The sequence below is a fragment of the Panthera leo genome, chromosome B4 (genome assembly GCF_018350215.1).
Source record: "Panthera leo isolate Ple1 chromosome B4, P.leo_Ple1_pat1.1, whole genome shotgun sequence".
In the NCBI taxonomy this organism is placed as follows: domain Eukaryota; kingdom Metazoa; phylum Chordata; class Mammalia; order Carnivora; family Felidae; genus Panthera; species Panthera leo.
This window is the reverse complement of record NC_056685.1, coordinates 45,563,519-45,582,023: the sequence shown is the minus strand read 5'-3', so window position 1 is coordinate 45,582,023 and position 18,505 is coordinate 45,563,519. Positions and strand designations below refer to the sequence as shown.

General features: G+C 46.4%; 1 protein-coding gene across 4 annotated transcripts in view; it reads right to left on the bottom strand.

The window, feature by feature from the left end:
* The window catches only part of BCL2L14 (BCL2 like 14), a 53,509-nt gene that overhangs the window by 26,795 nt on the left and 8,209 nt on the right, over positions 1 to 18,505 (bottom strand). For 3 of the 4 annotated variants that reach the window (XM_042945819.1, XM_042945821.1, XM_042945822.1), the window contains exon 3: positions 3,739 to 4,175. In XM_042945819.1, the coding sequence (XP_042801753.1) occupies positions 3,739 to 4,168 (430 nt within the window). In that variant the 5' untranslated portion in view covers positions 4,169 to 4,175. Of the gene's footprint in view, positions 1 to 3,738; positions 4,176 to 12,145; positions 12,308 to 18,505 lie in introns of those variants that run through there. The other variant, XM_042945820.1, reaches the window with a different exon arrangement.

The following is an 18,505-nucleotide window of genomic DNA, read 5'->3' as shown; positions in this document are numbered from 1 at the left end:
AGGGACGAGTCAGCTCTGCTTTTCGTCAGGGATGGGGGGTGGGGGGGAGCAGGTGGTATTGCTGAGTTATTTGGGACTAAAATTTTCATTGTTGATTTGTCGCTAAGTTCTTAAGTTTTAGAAATGTGTGCAGCTCTGTCTTTGATGCCCTACGGAGCCCAAGTAATATTTGGAAAACGCTATCCCATTCACACACTTGAAGAAAGCAACACAGTGGGGTTTGGGCCAGAAGGTTGGGGTGCCCAGAGGAATTCCTGGGCTTTGTAAATGAAGATGGCTAAGAGAGGCATAGCCTGGGTCCCAGGAGGGATCCTGTCCCATGCTTTGACATCCTACGGAGCTGCCAATGTGACTTCTGACTCTGTCCCTGGATTCCTCCACAGTATGGGAGTTTAGTGCTCCCCCTTCACCCTCTGGGCATCACTGGAAGACCATGGGAACTAATGCTTTGTCCACAATGCCTTCCTTAAAAAAAAAAAAAAGGCATAATGGTTTCCTTAAAAAGCCATATTTTTCATGTTTGGTTCACAGGGTTCAAAAAGAGATAATAAGGAGTGAATTGAGAGAGAAGTATTAGAGAGTCAAGGAGAGAAGGATGGATGCTTTTCCTTCCCGTTTTAACAGCCAAACCAAATATATACTTTCCACCTTATTGCGGCCCAACCAGCCTCCTCTCTTGAACGCTGGCCACCATGGCCCCTGACAAGGAAATGGCAAGAGGCTGGATCCCAGAGCCTCTTGTATCTGGGAGCCTTCCCTTGTATCGGCAGAAGATGGGGATTTTTTTCCCCCTCTGTAACCTCGTGCGGCCTGTCTGGGGTGATCAGCGCATGGCTCTTCTAACAGAAAGCCACACTGTGCCCATCTTGTACTTGAAGGAGGCAGACAGAGGCCCCAAAGGCTGTCCCTCCTTATCCCCCAGCCCCCGTCATGTGGCAGGGCGATCAGGAGACCGCTGGCGGCCTGGGAATACCCAATCTGACTCACCTGCTTACAGTGCATTGCTTTCTATGAATTGGTGGGCACGGAGGGAGAGAGGCAGGTGACATTCGTGCAGGGAAAAGTATGAGCAAGTACATTTAGACTCAGATGAACCAGCTCTAGCTAAGATGCCCATTTTATTTCTTTATTTTCTTCCAAGTTTGTATTTAAATTCTAGTTAGCTGACATATAGGGTAGTATTGGTTTCGGGAGAATTTAGTGATGGATCATTCACATACAACACCCAGTGCGCATCCCAACAAGCGTCCTCCTTAATAAGATTCTCATTAATTAAAATAAATACCTAAATTTTAAACTCTGAGAAAAAAAAAAAAAGATTCCCTTCTTGTTGGAGTCGATCTCATCCGATAGGCAAGGGGGAATTGGATGGGGGTGGGGAGAGGACAGAACGGCTGCCCGTCCTTTGGGGTCTATTTTTGGGGGAGGTGATGTCACTATAAGGAGAGCGAGAGAGCACAGCCGGAGGACTTGGCATCCAGCCTTTGGCCTGAGGCATTTGTTTTGTGGATGCATGTATTTATTTATCTTAAAGTTTATTTATTTATTTTGAGAGAGAGACAGAGACAGCACCAGTGGGGGAGGGGCAGAGAGAGAGGGAAAGAGAGAGGATCCCAAGCAGCCTCCATGCTGCCAGTGTAGAGCCCGACTCAGGCCATGAGACCATGAGTAAACCGAGAGAGAGATGCTCAACCGCTCAACCAACTGAGCCACCCAGGCGCCCCCTGGAGGCATTTGTTTTAAAGAGAAGGGGCAGGGTGTTTCCCTATGGTTGAGACTGCTACTTCCTTCCCAGAATCCATTTTCTTCTGCCTTAGCAAGAGACCCCTGAAATGTCACAGGCAGCAATGGGCTCAGCTGCACAGACTACATTTCCCAGCCTTCTTTACACTAAAGAGTGGCCAGTGAGATGTAAGAAAAGTTGAGTGCAGTTCCAAGAAAGCTCTCTAAAACGGAACTGAATTATCTAGAAAAAGACACCCTTTTGTTCCCCGCCCCACCTCCCACCACTTGCTTCCTCTTCTTCCTGCCTGAAATGGAGAGATGATGGCCGGAGTCTCAGCAGCCACTTTGGAATATAAGGTGACTTTGAGGTTGGAAGTTACTAGCCTAGGGATGGCAGACTAGGAATCATTCCACATTTAGCGAATCCTAGCTGTGGACAAACAAGGGTTCACGGGTCAAAGAACCTGGGTTTGTAGTTTCTAAGATTGGCACTGACGCCATTTTTCTACTTCCTAAGACCTCTTGCTTCTAGACTTTGATCTTGGGACGTAACCTTGCAGTTCTGACTTAAGCCTGGGTCCGGGTCCTGGAAACAGCAGCGAGGGCTAAATTGTGAACTTCAGTTAAAAGAACCCAGGTGACACCAGCTGCTAAGCTCTGATTTATGCGTGGTAAAATAGAAGTAGAACATGAGACTCTCTTGAGTCACATCTGATGAAAAACCAACAGACCACCCACGTAATTGACCAAATAAGAAAGCGGGCAAGAGAAGTGTTGGAAGGGAATATACACCGAGTCTAAGTGTCTACAGCAAGGCCTCCTTGGGAAGTGACCGTTTCTACTATTTTAGAGCTATCTATGTCTATACAAAGATCTTAGAATTTTAGTAAATAAAAAAGGTCAAATGACACTTCAGTGTTATCAAAATACAGAATGTCATTTGTCTCAGGAAACCAGAGGATTAAGGTCTGTAAAAAGTGCCTCTGTCTCTCGGAAAAATCCAGGGGACAGCCAAGCAGAAAAGTCTATGTAGGTGTGTCCACAGGGTTCTGTATGCTCCAGAGCTCAGCTACCATCCCCAGCGGGAGCTTGTTGTACCCATGGCAGGAGGGTGGGGTGCAGAGAGGAGGAGTTCCCCAGATAACCTCACCCCCAACTTCTCCGGTTCTAAAATTTTAAAGTCCAGCGGGAAATAAACGTTTCCTTGATCATCGTGAGGGATAGAAAACGACCCAGCGGGGGTTGATTCTCCAAGTAAGCCGGGGACGGTCACACCGTTTTAAAATTGAGACATTACTGCCACCTGTTGACTAATTATTGACAATTTACCCCAGCCATCAAGCCCAGCAGGAGTGGGCGCTTCTTTTAAAATGTGGGCAGCGGGCACTGGGCACTGCTGAAAGGGAAGAAGATACTTATGCCGAAGCTTGTTGATGGAGGGTAACTGTATGCTAAGGCCCTTTGTGAAAATGTTCCATTGTCCTGAGACAAATGACAAAATGTATTTTGTTCCACTGAGGGGAAGGTTTTGTCAAAATGCTTCTTCGTGGTGTGTTTTCTCCCCACAGAGGGACTTATACTTTGAAAAGTATTTTTGCATGCAGCTACCAGATCTTTCCATCCACCCTAAGAGGTAGGGAGGGTGGGACACCCCAATGTACAGATGGAAACAGAGGCCCAGGGAGGTGAGTCGGCTTACCTCCAGAAGTGTGGCAGTCTCAACCCCTGTGTAGGGCTCCTTGGCACAGAGGATCGGGAGTTTGGGCAGCAAGCTTATTTATAGGCAGTGGAGCCAGAAAACCTGTTCTGTCACCCTTTGCTGCCATTCTCTTACTTCCTGCTCGGTCTTGAGAAAAGCAGGGCAATTATTATTGAATATCAATAAGTGGGGAAACTGAGGCACAATGGCGTGCCCTCCCTCAGCCCACATTACCAGCTGGGAGGAGATGGACCACCAGACACACAAAGAAGGGGAAGATCTTGTTGTGGGAGAGAAGAATCCCCCAATCCTACCTTCATGCTCTCTGTGCTGTCCCATGTTAGAAAGGGACCTAGCCCTTGAATGACTGGGACCGTGAGGCTCTGGTATCGCCTGACCCTCCAAGCGGGCCCTAGGCAGGCTCTGTTCATTTTCCTCCTTCTCTACCACTCCAAAGAGTGCTCTCCAAGACGACTTTTTCTTGCCCAGGTTTGTGGCCTGCTCAGGGGATGGGGAAGTTCTCCAAGCCCATGACACTTGTGTCCACGAGTCGTTTGCTGGCCAACTCCCCAGTCCTCTCTGGGACAAACTTCTTGTTCTCGGTGGCCTTGGGGAGGAGGCAGCCGGCGGGTTCTTGAAGACGTGGTGTTTGGCGTAGAACGCCAGGATTTTGAATTCTAAGCTGTTTGGGTCGTCATCGTCCAGGGGGATCTCCTCCAGGTCCCAGGCACTGGTGGCGCACATGGCGACCCTGCAACAACAAAGTCCACACGTGTCCTTTGACCTGTGGGTGCGCTACTCTCTGTAGGTCCAGAGAGGTGGGTGGAGTGCCGCGAACGTTCCTCGAGCACCTGTTCTTTCCACGCAGAGAGGCAGGGAGGCATCGGACGCGGAAAACGCAGGGTTCTTTCTGAAAGCACAGCCTCAGAGACAAGGGAGAGAGAAGACACAGAGACAGCTCCACACGAAGAGAGTGGGCGAGGAGCCAGATCAGAGGTGCAGGTAGCCAGTGCGGGGAGGGGGGTGGTGGGGGTGGGGAACACCTGCCCAGAGAGGGCAAGCGAAGCCTCTAGGACACATAGAGAGGGTTCACGTGGGTGGGTGGGTATGGGGGCTAAGAACAGGGTGGGCAGAGGGCAGACTGTGGTGGAGTTTAGGATGTATTTGCAGAGTGGCGAGAGGGGTGACAGACACAGGTAGGCGCTTTGTGAGCAGCTGAGGTTGAGGGATAGAGGGACAGTAAGTGAAATGGCAGTGGGGCCAACTATGGGGGCCTTTGAACCTGCGGCTAAATGCTCTGCGTTTTCTCACTCTGATCAGTCAGTACTTCCCAAAAGGAGCCTGAGACCTGAGACCTCAGAAGGCAGTCAAAGGACTTCCTGGGGAGGGTAGTTGGGCAAAGGGGGAGGCTAACTCAGGAGGGAAATAACTGGGGTCTCTGACCCTTCCCATCCTCTCTTCCTTCTTCCTTTACCGTCTCCACTGGCTTGCATAGGTTCTACCTCCTGCTTCTACCTCCTGCCATCTTGGGATCCCAGGTAAGACCCGGGGGCGCCTGGGTGGCTCAGTCAGTTAAGCTTCTGACTCTTGGTTTCGGCTCAGGTCATGATCTCATGGTTCGTGAGTTCGAGCCCTGCCTCGGAGCCTTCTTGGGATTCTCTCCTTCTCTCTCTGCCCCTTCCCCGCTAGAGCATGCACTCTTGCATGAGCGTGTGCTCTCTCTCTCTCTCGCTCTCAAAATAAATCAATAAATAAACTTAAAAATATCTCATTTGAAAAAAATCCTGCTATTTTTACAGCTTTGAAGAGCACTGATGGAGGCAGCAGAGAGCTTTTCAAAGGTTTGGTGGGAGAGTGATGTAGTCACTGGCAGGTTTTGGGAAGATCAATCCGAGCACTAAGATGATGGAATGGAAGGATTTCATCTTTATTTCTGAATGAATAACTGGACATGTATAATAAAATGATTTTCTCCAATTAAAGCTTTCATGAAATATCACCTTTTTTGGTTTCCTGCTAGGAAATAATTTCATTTTTTAAAAAATGTTTATTTTCGAGACAGAGAGAGAGAGAGAGAGTGCTCCTGTGCATGAGCAGGGGGAGGGGCAGAGAGAGAGGGGAAGAGAGACTCTCAAGCAGGCTCCGCACTGTGAGCAAGGAGCCTGACACAGGGCTCGAACTCACGAACTGTGAGATCATGACGTGAGCCGAAATCAAGAGTCAGACACTTAACAGACTGAGCCTCCCAGGCGCCCCTAGGAAACCATTTCTTTTTTTGCAAATAATATACTCTGTTTTCTTCTGTTAGATGTTAAGGACTACATTTTCCATTTTGTTCCTGATGCCAGAAAGTGCCGTCCTCCCATCTCATTGGATTACAATTTCTTTTTTCTTTTTTTTTTTTTTTTAACGTTTATTTATTTTTGAGACAGAGAGAGACAGAGAATGAACGGGGGAGGGGCAGAGAGAGAGGGAGACACAGAATCGGAAGCAGGCTCCAGGCTCTGAGCCATCAGCCCAGAGCCTGACGCGGGGCTCAAACTCACAGAGTGTGAGATCGTGACCTGAGCTGAAGTCGGACGCTTAACCGACTGAGCCACCCAGGCGCCCCTGGATTACAATTTCATAGGCAGCTGCTGTACTAGAAAACAGCACGGGCTTCTCACTCTGACAATCTGGAGATTTAAGCTTAACTCCTGGCCTTCCAACTGACTAGCTGTGTGACCTGGGACAGGTTACTTCACTTCTCTGAACCTGAGTTTCATGTAAGTAAATTAAAAATAAGAAATCATCTTGCAGGGATATTGTGAGGGTATAAGATAATGTATGAGAAGTCCCACCAGAATCTGACTCAAAAATGGTGGCTATAATTTTTTTGTCTAGTACAACTGTTATCCCCCAGGCCCTCTGACTCTGTTCTTGAGGTGGCTTTTAACCATGTTCCCTTCCCTCCATGGTCCTACTTAGGCATGGAAGCTGATGATAATAAGTAAGCTGTGGTGATATTCATGGGATCCACCGGCCTATCTATTCCTCCTTTTCTCTCCACTATTTCCTCTTCTAGCGAGACGAACTCACAAAGAAATGGGACCCTAACCGCAGACAGGGTTTGAGGCAGTGAGACAGGGTACAAATAAATTGTCTGGAGGCTGATGGTTGGGGCTGGCTCAGCTTCTAACGTGCAATGTTCTTGGACAAGTTACTTAATTTCTTTGGTCCTTCGTTGCCTCGTCCAATATTCTCTAACTTTTCCCGAAGGTTCTACTGTTTGAAGGAGGTGTCGTGGCTGAAATATCTCCCCTGCCTGCCTGCCAGTGCTTCCTCTTTCCACTTTTGTTTCCTCTCTTTTATTTGTGAGAGGCTGGTACAGAAGCCATTCATCTGAGGAAAGGCCCCTTGGCCTGAGAGAGCAATGGCCCCTGTCTGGGTGAGTTCTGACAGAAGCGAGGCTGGGAGGGGCTGCAGGGGGCTGTGCCAGAACATCAAGGTGCACATGGAGGGGACAGAAATGGATTTCCCAGGGTGGCCAAGGAAGACTTGCTAGATCTGAACTGCCTCCTACACACACAGGCGTATTTACATGACTTCTGAGCTCCAGACACCTGCCTCAGGTAACTGAACATGAGTAAAGCTTGAGAGCTGTGGCGTGAGGTAGGGGTCAGAACCACTATGCTTCCTCCTCCCTTATGTTTCCTCATATCCCTGTCCTATTCCAGGCTTTGACAATCTTTCTTCCCTCACCATCTCCCAATTTCACAGTCACGTGATGCACCACAGTGAAACTTTTGCTGTCTGGAGTCACTTCAACAACTCCACAACGCACATGCTCCTTCCCGCTGCTTCTCCACCTTTGTCTCCCCCCGCCCCCCATATTCCCGCCCTCCCCCGCCACATGGTCTCAAAGGTCAACTGTTTGCCTCTTCCTGGTACGGTGTTAGCCACCCCCCCAAGTAGGATCCTTTCCCAAGTTTGTCTAGATGTATTCTTTCCTCCTCAACAGAATATAAACCCCATGAGGGCAGGCATGTCTGTGTGCTCTTTTGTCTCAGCCCCATGCCCAGTGCCTACAATAAAGCCTGGAGCAAAAAGGCACTTGACAATGGCTTGTGGAATGTTTTTTCCTATTTGGAGACAGACTGGGTTCAAATCCTGGCTCTGCCACTAGCAGTCATGTGACTTGCCTCCATGCCTCAGTTTCTCATGTTTAAAATGGGTGTGATGACAGTACCTATTTCATACCGTTTTGGAGATTGAATTAGTTAATATTTGTAAAGCATTTAGAATAGAACTTAAGTGTTTGAACAAGTGCCTGGATAAGTCTTTCATTAAAGAATATTTATGAAACTCACTTTGGGCAATGCTGCTTTAGTTAAGCTCCAAGGGGGTTTCAGATGGCATGGGAAGAGTGCGGCATTTGCAGTGAGGAAGAGAGATTGGAAAACTGCTTTTTCACTTATTGGTAAAGGGTCTGAAGCGAATCACTAACCTCTCTGAGGTGTTGTTTTCCTATTTATAAAATATGACTCATATTATCTAACTCATTGACCATGTAGGAGGACTAAATTACAAAGTGAAAATCCTTAAAACAAGTGGTGGTCCATACAAAGTAGTGGTTTACATGCTGGCTTCTTGATTTAGAGAACCTAGGTCACATGCTGGGTCTTCTGCTTATGAGCTGTGTGACTGGGCGCATTTCTTAATTTATTTATGCCTCCATTTTCCCATCTGCAAAATGGGGATTAAAAAAAAAAACCCTACTTAGGGGCTGACTGGGTGGCTCAGTTGGTTGAGTGTCTGACTCTGGATTTCAGTTTGGGTCATGATGTCACAGTGGTCATGAGGTGAGGCCTGGACTGGAGTCGAGCTCTGCACTGGGCACGGAGCTTACAGAAGATTCTCTTTGTGCCCCTTCCCCTTCTCGCGGTCTCTCTCTCAAAAAACAAAACCAAAGTAATGAAACAAACAAACCCGCTTTGTCAAGTTTGTATGTGGATACAAAGTATTAGTGTGTGTAAATCACTTAAAATAGTGCATGGTAGATGATAAATGTGCAAGAAATATTGGCATTATTCTTTATTACAATTATATTATTTTAATAGGTTACCTTTTTGTAAATAAATATTAGCGTTTATAAAAGCAACCTCATCAAATGCAGCAATTAAGAAAACTAGTGACATACAAATATTTGGCTTAGCACAAAAGCCACCCTTTTATACACATATATATGTATATGGTGTGTGTGTGTGTGTGTGTGTGTGTGTGTGTGTGTGTGTAAAGTATATATTCTGTAAGATATGAAGACTGGAACCTGGCTGGCTTTCCCAGCACGAAGCACCATGCCTGACACATGTAAGTTCTCTATGAATATTTGATGAATGAATAAAAAATGATTATAGAACTGCCAGATAAAATGCAGGACATCCTATGAAATTTGAAGTTCAGATAAGCAAATATTTTTTAGTATAAATATGTCCCAAATATTGTATGGAACATGCTTATACTTAGAGCAAAGTATTTGTTGTTTATCTGAAATGCAAACTAAATTGGATGTCTCGCATTAAAAAAATTTTTTTTTGATGTTTATTTATTTTTGAGAGAGAGAGACAGAGCATGAGTGAAGGAGGAACAGAGAGAGAGGGAGACACAGAATCCGAAGCAGGATCCAGGCTCTGGGCTGTCAGCACAGAGCCCGACGCGGGGCTTGAACCTACGAACCATGAGATCATGACCAAGTCGGACACTTGACCAACTGAGCCACCCAGGCGCCCCTGGATGTCATGCATTTTTATGCAAATCTGGCAACCGTATGCATGTAAGATGTTGAGAACTGAGGTAAAAGTAAGTGACTGAGATGGACCAAGAGAGAGAGTGAGCAGCCTGAGAGGAGCAGGAGAATAAGCCAGAAAGAGTGAGGCAAGAGCAGGATAGGTGGTCAGAACTGGGAGAGCCCACTTGGTGTGGCAGGAGGCGAGCTCAGGCAACAGCCCAGAGCTGGACTGTGTCCCGAGAGAAGTGATCAGGTTTTAAAATGGAAGCTTCCTTTTGAATTGGGCCGCTCAGGATGGCTCTGGGCAGGGAAGGCACTCAGGTCCTGTGGGAACTATGTCCTGGGTGGGAGAGTGAGCCCTCTCCTCAAGCCATACTATGCTTCTGAAGAAACCTGCACGTAAGTTAAAAAACCCCAAACCTTTCTAACGTAGTGGGACGACTTTAAAATTGTGTGTGTGCATGTGCACGCATGCGTGTGTGTGCGCGCGCGCGCACGCGCGTGTGTGTGTGTGGCACTGAGAGAAGTGGGGTCTGACCTCTTTACGAAAAGAGTTTGCTAGATGCTGACTCAGGAGCAAGAGCAGAAAAGGGGAAAATTACTGAGGTCAAGATGGAGCACACAGTCTTTCCACGTGAAAGAAGAGATTTTTGTCGTGTTACAAGCTAGAAAGGGACGGAGCCCTTGGCCCAGCCAAAGGGCAAGTCTGAAAATGAGAGAGAAGCCGAAAGCATCACAGGGCTCAGGTATTGGCCCAGATGAGGCAGCCCTACGGTGGGGGTGGGGGGGGGGGTATTGGAGGTGGGGTGTCTGTGACCAGCGCCCGCAAAGCACTGGGCTAAAATAAAATAGTGGAGACATGAAAGTGTCAGTTCAGACACGTTAAATGCATTTGACAAGCGTAGGGTCTTGCCCTCTACTGATCCTCATTGTAAACGAGGGGAGAGCCGTTAACTTTATAGCTAAGGCTTGTTTTAAAGCAGGATTGCGTTAGTGTATCACCTGTTGGGTCCCTTCTGCTCTCAGCTATTCCTGTGGAAAGTAAAAGCCCAACTTTTTATTTATTTTATTTTTGTTTTCAATATATGAAATTTATTGTCAAATTGGTTTCCATACAACACCCAGTGCTCATCCCAAAAGGTGCCCTCCTCAATACCCATCACCCACTTTCCCCTCCCTCCCACCCACCATCAACCCTCAGTTTATTCTCAGTTTTTAAGAGTCTCTTATGCTTTGGCTCTCTCCCACTCTAACCTCTTTTTTTTTCTTTCCCTTCCCCTCCCCCATGGGTTTCTGTTAAGTTTCTCAGGATCCACATAAGAGAGAAAATATATGGTATCTTTCTCTGTATGAAAAGCCCAACTTTTGAATTTATGGAAACTCACACCATAAATATTCTGCATGTGGCCGGAAGGAAGCCCTGGGTGCCCCCCCCCACCCCCGGCTGGTTCAGAGCCTGGACTGGGGGATCGGCTACACGGTAAGACCCGTGAGGCTTATTCTAACTCAGTGACTCAGGATCCTCAGCCTTGCTGCTCCACCCTCGGTCTATATCCACTCTCCTTATCCATAACAAACCACGGCAAACCTACTTTCACAAGCAAGGTCCGAGAGCTTGGCCTCTCTTCCCTCTCTTACGGGTCCTCCCTCCCCTCACCCCTCCTAAATGGCCAAAGTCCCCCGGTGTCCCCTCTCCCTTTGGGAGCCCCTGCCCAGAGGGCTGTGTGGGCGGCACTGTATGTTCAGCTGGGAAGTCCGAAACTTCGGGAAGGTCCTCAGCTCTCATCACCAGACGGACACACTTCTGGGGATTTCTAGCGGTGGATTCACTGCTGAGGCTGGATTTCACTTCCCTCCCCGTGGCAGGTAACGGACAAGCACGTGTGCCTCTCGTGGTTCCGGCACGGAGGCTGCCGTGACTGGTGGCCGAAGCGAGCCTGACAGAATTGAGCTCAGTTTGCCGCGTGCGGGTCTGCCCGGTGCGAAGGCCAAGGCCGTGGAGGGCTCAGCCCACGAGCCCACTTCCACCAGCTCTGGATGTACAGATGAGGCCCGGGTGCCACGCGCACCTGTACACAGACACTCATCCCCCAGGGGGTTCCCAGACCTAACTGTCAGCTGAATTTTGTCTGGTTGCCTCGAGCCTTCCCTTCAGCACCCTGTGGCCCCTGTGCCCTTCAGAGGCTGTCTTTTCCTTCCTCCCTGAACTCCAGACAGCTTTATACCTCCATGCCTCTCCCCTGTTTGCCATCTCCGAGGAGGACACGTTTTGTAATCCTAATGGTGAAATGAGCTAAAAATATCTTCACTTCCCACAACAGAAGGGAACCTGAGAGACAGAGCCTTAGAGCACTTCAGCTATACAAAAGGACTGAGGCTCTAACAGGGCAGGGGGTGGGGGTGGGGGTCGGGGTGGGCTCAGACAGGAGGGAGCTTTCTAGAGGGGAGGGAGAGGGATTTCCCATTTTACCTGGGCCTTGCCAGTGAGGGTCTGCCAGAGCTAGACCACGTTCCCACAAGGTGCCCAGGACCCTGGGTGCAAACCCGGGGATTCCCGTCCTCAGCCCCCTCCCTGCTCTAGGAGACAGCACCTCCGTGGGCTCTTGGCCCCTGACCGGCTGTCACTCCATCATACACCTTGTCCTACAATGAGAGAGGACTGCATAGTGTTATACATGATCCAGCCAGTTACATATGCTTAACTGAGCTATTTCAAACCTTCTACAGCAAAGGAGAAATGAAAGAGAAACCTAATACTTCTTTCTCTCTCCTTTTTCTGGAAACCCCAACAAACTAGATTCTTCGCTGTCATTTGGCTTCCGAGTTTACATGTTAAGAACTTTTTAATAAACCCAGTAAACCTCTCCCCTGGTTGGATTTGCCTCCTTTAGCAAACCCAGGACTGAAAACCCAGACTGGGTCCTCCTGGGAACACTGGTGCCCCCTGGTGTTACCTGGGAACGCAGCTGTCAGTGGTTTTTCCTGCTTCAGGTCAGGTAGGCAGCAAGGTATTTCTGTACCTGAGTCTCTCTCCACAAAACTTAAGAGGAAACGTTCACCCAGTCTTCTTGGCTTCTCATTTAGGGAGGCTCATGTGACCCAAGATCCCATCTGACTGTAGCTGCTTCAGGTTTGGGACTAGTAAGGCTGAAGGGAGGCTTACGGAAGGACTACACTTCCTGGTTAAGCCCTGCCCCCAGCTTTTTAACTGAAGGAGGGGTTGACCTTTGCCCATGCAATTTGACTAAAAGTAGTTCTACCTCCTTTATCAAAAACTCTCACTGCCCTTTGGGGCAATTAGGTGGGTGTTTTCCTGATAGTTCTGCAAGTTCTTTACATTTCATCAGGTTAACAAATGTTTACTGACCACCTAATATGTACGTGGCAGCTATTGTAACGCATTTAATCTTAAAGACACTGAGAAGCAGGTGTTATGATTCCCATTTTACAGATGAGGAAACAGGCTCAGGGAAACACGCTGTATTTTGCTAATGGTCCCTGCCAGTTGAGCTGAGATCCGAACCCTGGCTCTCCTAGCCTCACACTGTATCATGTTACTTCTCCTCTGTGACTCAAAGATTATATTTCAAATGGAACCACTGGCAAGGCTTTAAAGACTGACTCTAACCCCAGCCATAGAAGCCACAAAAACTCATTTTCCCCCACAATTTTATTTTATTACTAGTTTTTCAACGTTTATTTATTTTGAGAGATGAGTACAGAGAGAGAGAGAGAGGGGCGGGGGGGGGGGGGGGCAGAGGATCCAAAGCAGGCTCCATGCAGAGCCCGATGCAGGGCTCAAACCCATGAACCATGAGATCATGACCTGAGCCAAAGCCTGATGCTTAACCAACTGAGCCACTCAGACGCTGCTCCCGACCCCCCTTTTTTTCACACTTTAAAGATAGAATTCCCTATGTATATGAAAGAAGACAGTTAAATATGATTTCACATTCTATCCAGATTCTTAACTGAAAGAGACATTTATGGCCATATGTGTGATCTTGAAACCTTGAGAGCTGGCCAGTAAAACAAGAAGGTGAAGGAAGTGTGAGGTGGGGAAAGAGGAATTAAGGCTAATTTCATAAAAGTGAAGGAAGAATTGGCCGTTTAGATGTTAGGCAAACAGGTCCATGAGAAACAAATGGACGGTGGTTATGGGAAAGTTAGTTCTATGGTGACAAAGTGAATTTTAACCAGAAAACTAATATTTATTGCACATAACGTGTGCTAGTTAGCCAACTTAAGGAGTATTAAAATATTAAGAACGGCTTTTCTTTTTCTTTTTTTTTCTTTTGAGAGAGAGAGAGAGAGAGAGAGTGCACATGCGTGCAGAAAGTGGGACAGAGGGAGAGAGAGAGAGAGAGAAAGAATCCCAAGCAGGCTCTATGCTCAGCGTGATGCCGGGCTCCATCCCAGGACCCCCTGGGATCATGACTTGAGCCAAAATCAAGAGTTGGACGTTCAAACAACTGAGCCACCCAGGAGCCCCTAGAATGGTTTTTCTTTAAAAAAAAAAAAAGAAAAAAAAAAAAACTTAGTCTTTTTTTTTAAAGCATATTCATTTGAAACAGTTCAAGAGTCAACAATTGCATACCACCAATAACTAAGTCACATGGTACAGACTACAGTTGTTATTGGCGTTCAGAGTTACATAACTGAATGACACTGGCTTCAGAAACGACTTAGAATCCCACAAGGTCTTGGCAAGGTTAAGTACAAACACAAGGAAGGGGCAACTGGCACAAGGAGGCAGGCTCATTGAGGACAGAGAACGTCCATTAATCATTCAACCTGGCAACTCCCATAACAAGCTAGCACATAATAGGGATGGAACTCAAAACTTGTTATATATGAAAAAAAAACCCAACCCAACCCACATTTTTCCTGATTCTAAAAAAACACAGCGTTGTAGAACACTGGTAAAGTGTAAAATAGCATAGATAAAATAAAGACCATCATGATCCAGTCATTCAGTGATCAATGTTATTAAAAATGTGGCTTATTTCCTTCCCTCTATGATAATAACCTCTAGCTACCTCCCAAGCGTCTGCCCGGCCCTCTGCCCTTCCCTTTCTCACTGCTTCCAATTACGCACTTCTCCGAAGGCACCCTTGCAGCCGGCTGGACAAAATGACCTCTACCCTAAATAATCATATCCAACTGGACAAGAAGTGGATGGTCTATGACCCAAGTTGGGCCAATTCAATTCCGTCTGCCTGAAATTTGGAATTGTGTTACAGAGAGTCTAGCTACCTCCACTGGGTGTTTCATTTGGGAGGTCGTGTTTGGGTCCTGTGCAGCAGAGGAGAAAAAGCTGGCAGGCAGAAAAAGCGAGGAAGGAACTAATCAGGAGAGAACTGGGGAGAAATAAGGAGAGAAGCAATAAGCAATAACTGAGAGCTCTCCACTGGCCACCTGGAGGCTGGGAGACTCCTCCCCCCCCCTTTTTTTTTTACTCAGCTGATTTGAGTGTTTCTTTCAACCAGAAGGATTCCTGAACAAACACAATGTACATAGTTTTACATAGTTAAGATGTTATCATAGTTTTGCGGCTTGCTTTCTTTTTTTTTAAGTCAGCTCCACACCCACCGTGGGGCTTGACCTCATTCATGACCCTGAGATCAAGAGCCCCATGCTCTACCAACTAAGCCAGCCAGGCGCCCCTATGACTTGCTTTTTGCACTTAACGTCTATCATAAAGTTATCTCCCTACCAACAAACGTATTTTGTAAATAGGATATTCAAGTTTTATTTATTTATTTTGAGAGAGAGAGAGAGAAAGAGAGTGAGAGAGAGAGAGAGAGAAAACACGAGCAGGGGAGGGGCTGAGAGGGAGAGAGAGAGAATCCCAAGCTGGCTCTGTTGTGGTGCTCGAGCCCACGAACCATGAGATCGTGACCTAAGCCAAATCCAGAGTCAGACACTTAACCGACTGAGCCACCCAGGCGCCCTGTAAAGAGAATTTTTAATGGCTGTGTAAGTCCAGTGAATGGAAGCCCTAAGATTATTCAACCAGGCATTTTTAAAATGTCTATTTTCATGTGTTCACTGTTATAAATAATGTTGCAGAGTATAGTTTGCCCATATTTTTTGGCAAACTGTATCTTTGCCCATATTTTGTATTGTTTACTGAGGAATGAGTCCTAAGAGTTGAATTATTGGCAATGGATATTTTTGAAATTGTTATTTTTATTTTCAATTTGCATTAATCTTGGATTCTGGAATTTATTGAAATTATTGTGGGAAATATGTATAAGGGAAAAATCCCTAAGTGTTTGGATGTATGAATAAAAAGCTCATCATCATGGGCACCTGGGTGGCTCAGTCGGTTAAGCGTGCAACCCTTGGTTTCGGCTCAGGTCGTGATCTCATGGCTCATGAGTTCGAGCCCCACATTGGTCTCCACGCTGACAGCACGGAGCCTGCCTGGGATTCTCTTTCTCCTTCTCTCTCTGACCCTCCTCTCTCTGTCTCCCAAAATAAATAAACTTAAAACATTTTTTTAAATAAATAAAAGTGAAAAAAAAATAGCTCATCCTCAGGAAAACTTTGGGGTTTTTGCCCATCTTTGTGAGTATAGAGTGACTATCAAATAAGAGTTGAAAGTCCAGATGTACAGATTTTAGAGTGGATAACATACTTCTCTGGGGCTCTGACTCTCATTCTTATTTCAATCTCAATGATGCAACTGAATGAAATATGTCTCCTTTGTTAAATTCATGCCTATTTTATTATTTTTGGTGCTACTGTAAATGGGATATTGTAAATGGGATTGTTTTTTTTTTTCATTTTCTTTTTTCAATAGTTAACGTTAGTATGTAGAAATGCAGCCGATTTTTGTATATTGAGTTTTGTATCTGAAACTTTATTGAATTCCTTTATTAGGTCTAACATGTTTTTGTTTGCTTAGGTTTATTTATTTTGGGGGAGATGGCAAGTGAGAAAGGGAGGGGCAGAGAGAGAGGCAGAGAGAATGCCAAGCGGGCTTTGCACTGTCAACAGAGCCTCATAAGGGGCTCGAACTCACGAACCATGAGATCAAGACCTGAGCTGAGATTAAGTCAGACATCCAACTGACTGAGCCACCCAGGTACCCCTCTAACGGGCTGTGTGTGTGAGTGTGCGTGTGTGTGTGTGTGTGTGTGTGTGTGTGTGTGTGTATTAGGCTTATAATATGTCATCTACAAACAGGGGCAATTTTACTTCTTCTTTTCTTATTTGGATACCTTTGATTTTTTCTTCTTCTTGCCTAATTGCTCTGGCTAGGACTTTGAGTATTATGTTGAATAGAAGTGGCTAGAGTGCGTATCCTTGTCTTATTCCTGATCTTAGGGGAAAAGCTTTCGGTTTTCACCATTGAGTATGATGTTAGCTGTGGGTTTGTCATATTTGTCCTTTATAATGTTGAGGCATGTTCCTTATGTACCCAATCTGTTGAGAGTTTTCATCATGAAAGAAATCGAATTTTGTCCAATGTTTTCTCTTCATCTACTGAGATGATTGTATGCTTTTTATCTTTCATTTTGTTATCTGGTGCGTCACATTGATTTGTGGATGTTGAACTATTCTGGCATCCCTGGAAGAAACCCTACTTGGTTATAGTGTATTGATTCTTTAAATGCATTGCTGAATTTGTTTTGCTAATATTTTTTTGAGGGTTTTTGCATCTATGTTCATCAGGAATATTGGCCTTTAATCTTCTTTTCTTGTAGTGTTCTTGTCTGGTTTTGGTATTAGGGTAATGTTGGTATTATAAAATGAGTTTGGAAGTGTCTCCTTGTCTTTTCTTTTTTGGGAGACTGAGAAGGATTGGTATTAATTCTTCTTTAAATGTTTAGTACAATTTACCAAAGAAGCCATCTTCATTATCTTTGCTGGGAGGTTTTTGAGTACTGACTCAATCTCTCTAAGAATGGCTATTGGTTGGGGCACCTGGGTGGCTCAGTCAGTTGAGCGTCCGACTTTGGCTCAGGTCATGATCTCACGGTTGGTGGGTTCGAGCCCCGTGTCGGGCTCTGTGGTGACAGCTCAGAGCCTGGAGCCTGCTTCTGATTCTGTGCTCCCCCTCTCTCTCCGCCCCACCCCTGCTGTACTCTGTCTCTCTCTGTCTTTCAAAAACGAATAAACATTAAAAAAAATTTTTTTTAAAAAGAATGGCTATTGGTTGTCCCCCGAACCTTTGTGATTATCCATGCTCTGTTCTTAGTGGCTCCCAGAACTTGAAGGTGTGCCAAAACCTGTCAGTGTCTCAAAGGGGAGAATCATAGTTTGCATCTAGATTGGATGCCAAACCCTCTGGCAGCAGCTGGGAAAGTATATAATTAGGGCCCTTCCAGTAGAAATTGGGAGATGGGCTTTTTTGCCTGCCTCCCTCTACACTGGACCTAAGTATATGTCTGTGAAGGTGGGCTGTTGGCTATAGTTCTATGGGATTTGTGAGTGCAAGGCCTGTTGGCTTTCAGAACCAAGTGATCTGGGGGCCTGTCCTTTCGTGGCATCTGCAAAAGCTAGGGTGCCAGCCATGTGTGCAAGTTCCTTCGAGAGAGATACTGGTGATTTGGAGTGGGCTAAAGGGAGAAGGCAGAGGCAAGCCGTGTTAGCTATCAGAGCGGGGTGATTTGGCAGCCCAGCCCTCAGGCGGCAGCCTTAAAAGTTGGGGCCCTAGATGTGTTGACAAGACCCTTCCAAGGAGATACCAACAACTTGGTTTTATTATTGGAGCTGGTAGGAGAGAGAAGGCGGGGGAAGTGCCCACCAGCTCTTTCAGGCTCCAGGAAGGATTGCAGTTCGCACTTAGATGTGTGCTAATTAGAAGCAAGACCCTCAGGCAGCAGATAGTAAAGTGTGCACTCACTCTCCTGGGTGAGACTCAGAGATGAGAATTTGTGCCTGTTCCCTCTGCTCTGAGCCCCAGGGCATAGTCACAGAAAGTACTTGCAGGTCTGTTAACAACTGCTTCTTTGTTTGCTATAGTTGTGTAGATGTACTGTTGTTCTCTTAAGATGCTATGTAAGCCCCAAGTTCTAGCCACCCTTTTGAGTTACTCATCACTGAGTTTCTCCCATGTGTATGTAAGCTGTATGTGTTAATAAACTTGGCTTTGTTTTTCTGTTGTGAATCTCCCTTTGTCTAATTTACAGGCTCCCAGTGGAAGTACCCAGGAGGCCAAAGAAAGGGTTTTTTTTTCCCTCCTGTACACCTGCAAGGAGATGCTGTAAGTTGGGGTTAGAATGTCTGAGCGAAGACAAACCAAAAGAATTGAGGTGCTGTTTTGGGGGTCTTGCTATGACTAGAGGGAAGATGGATGGTGC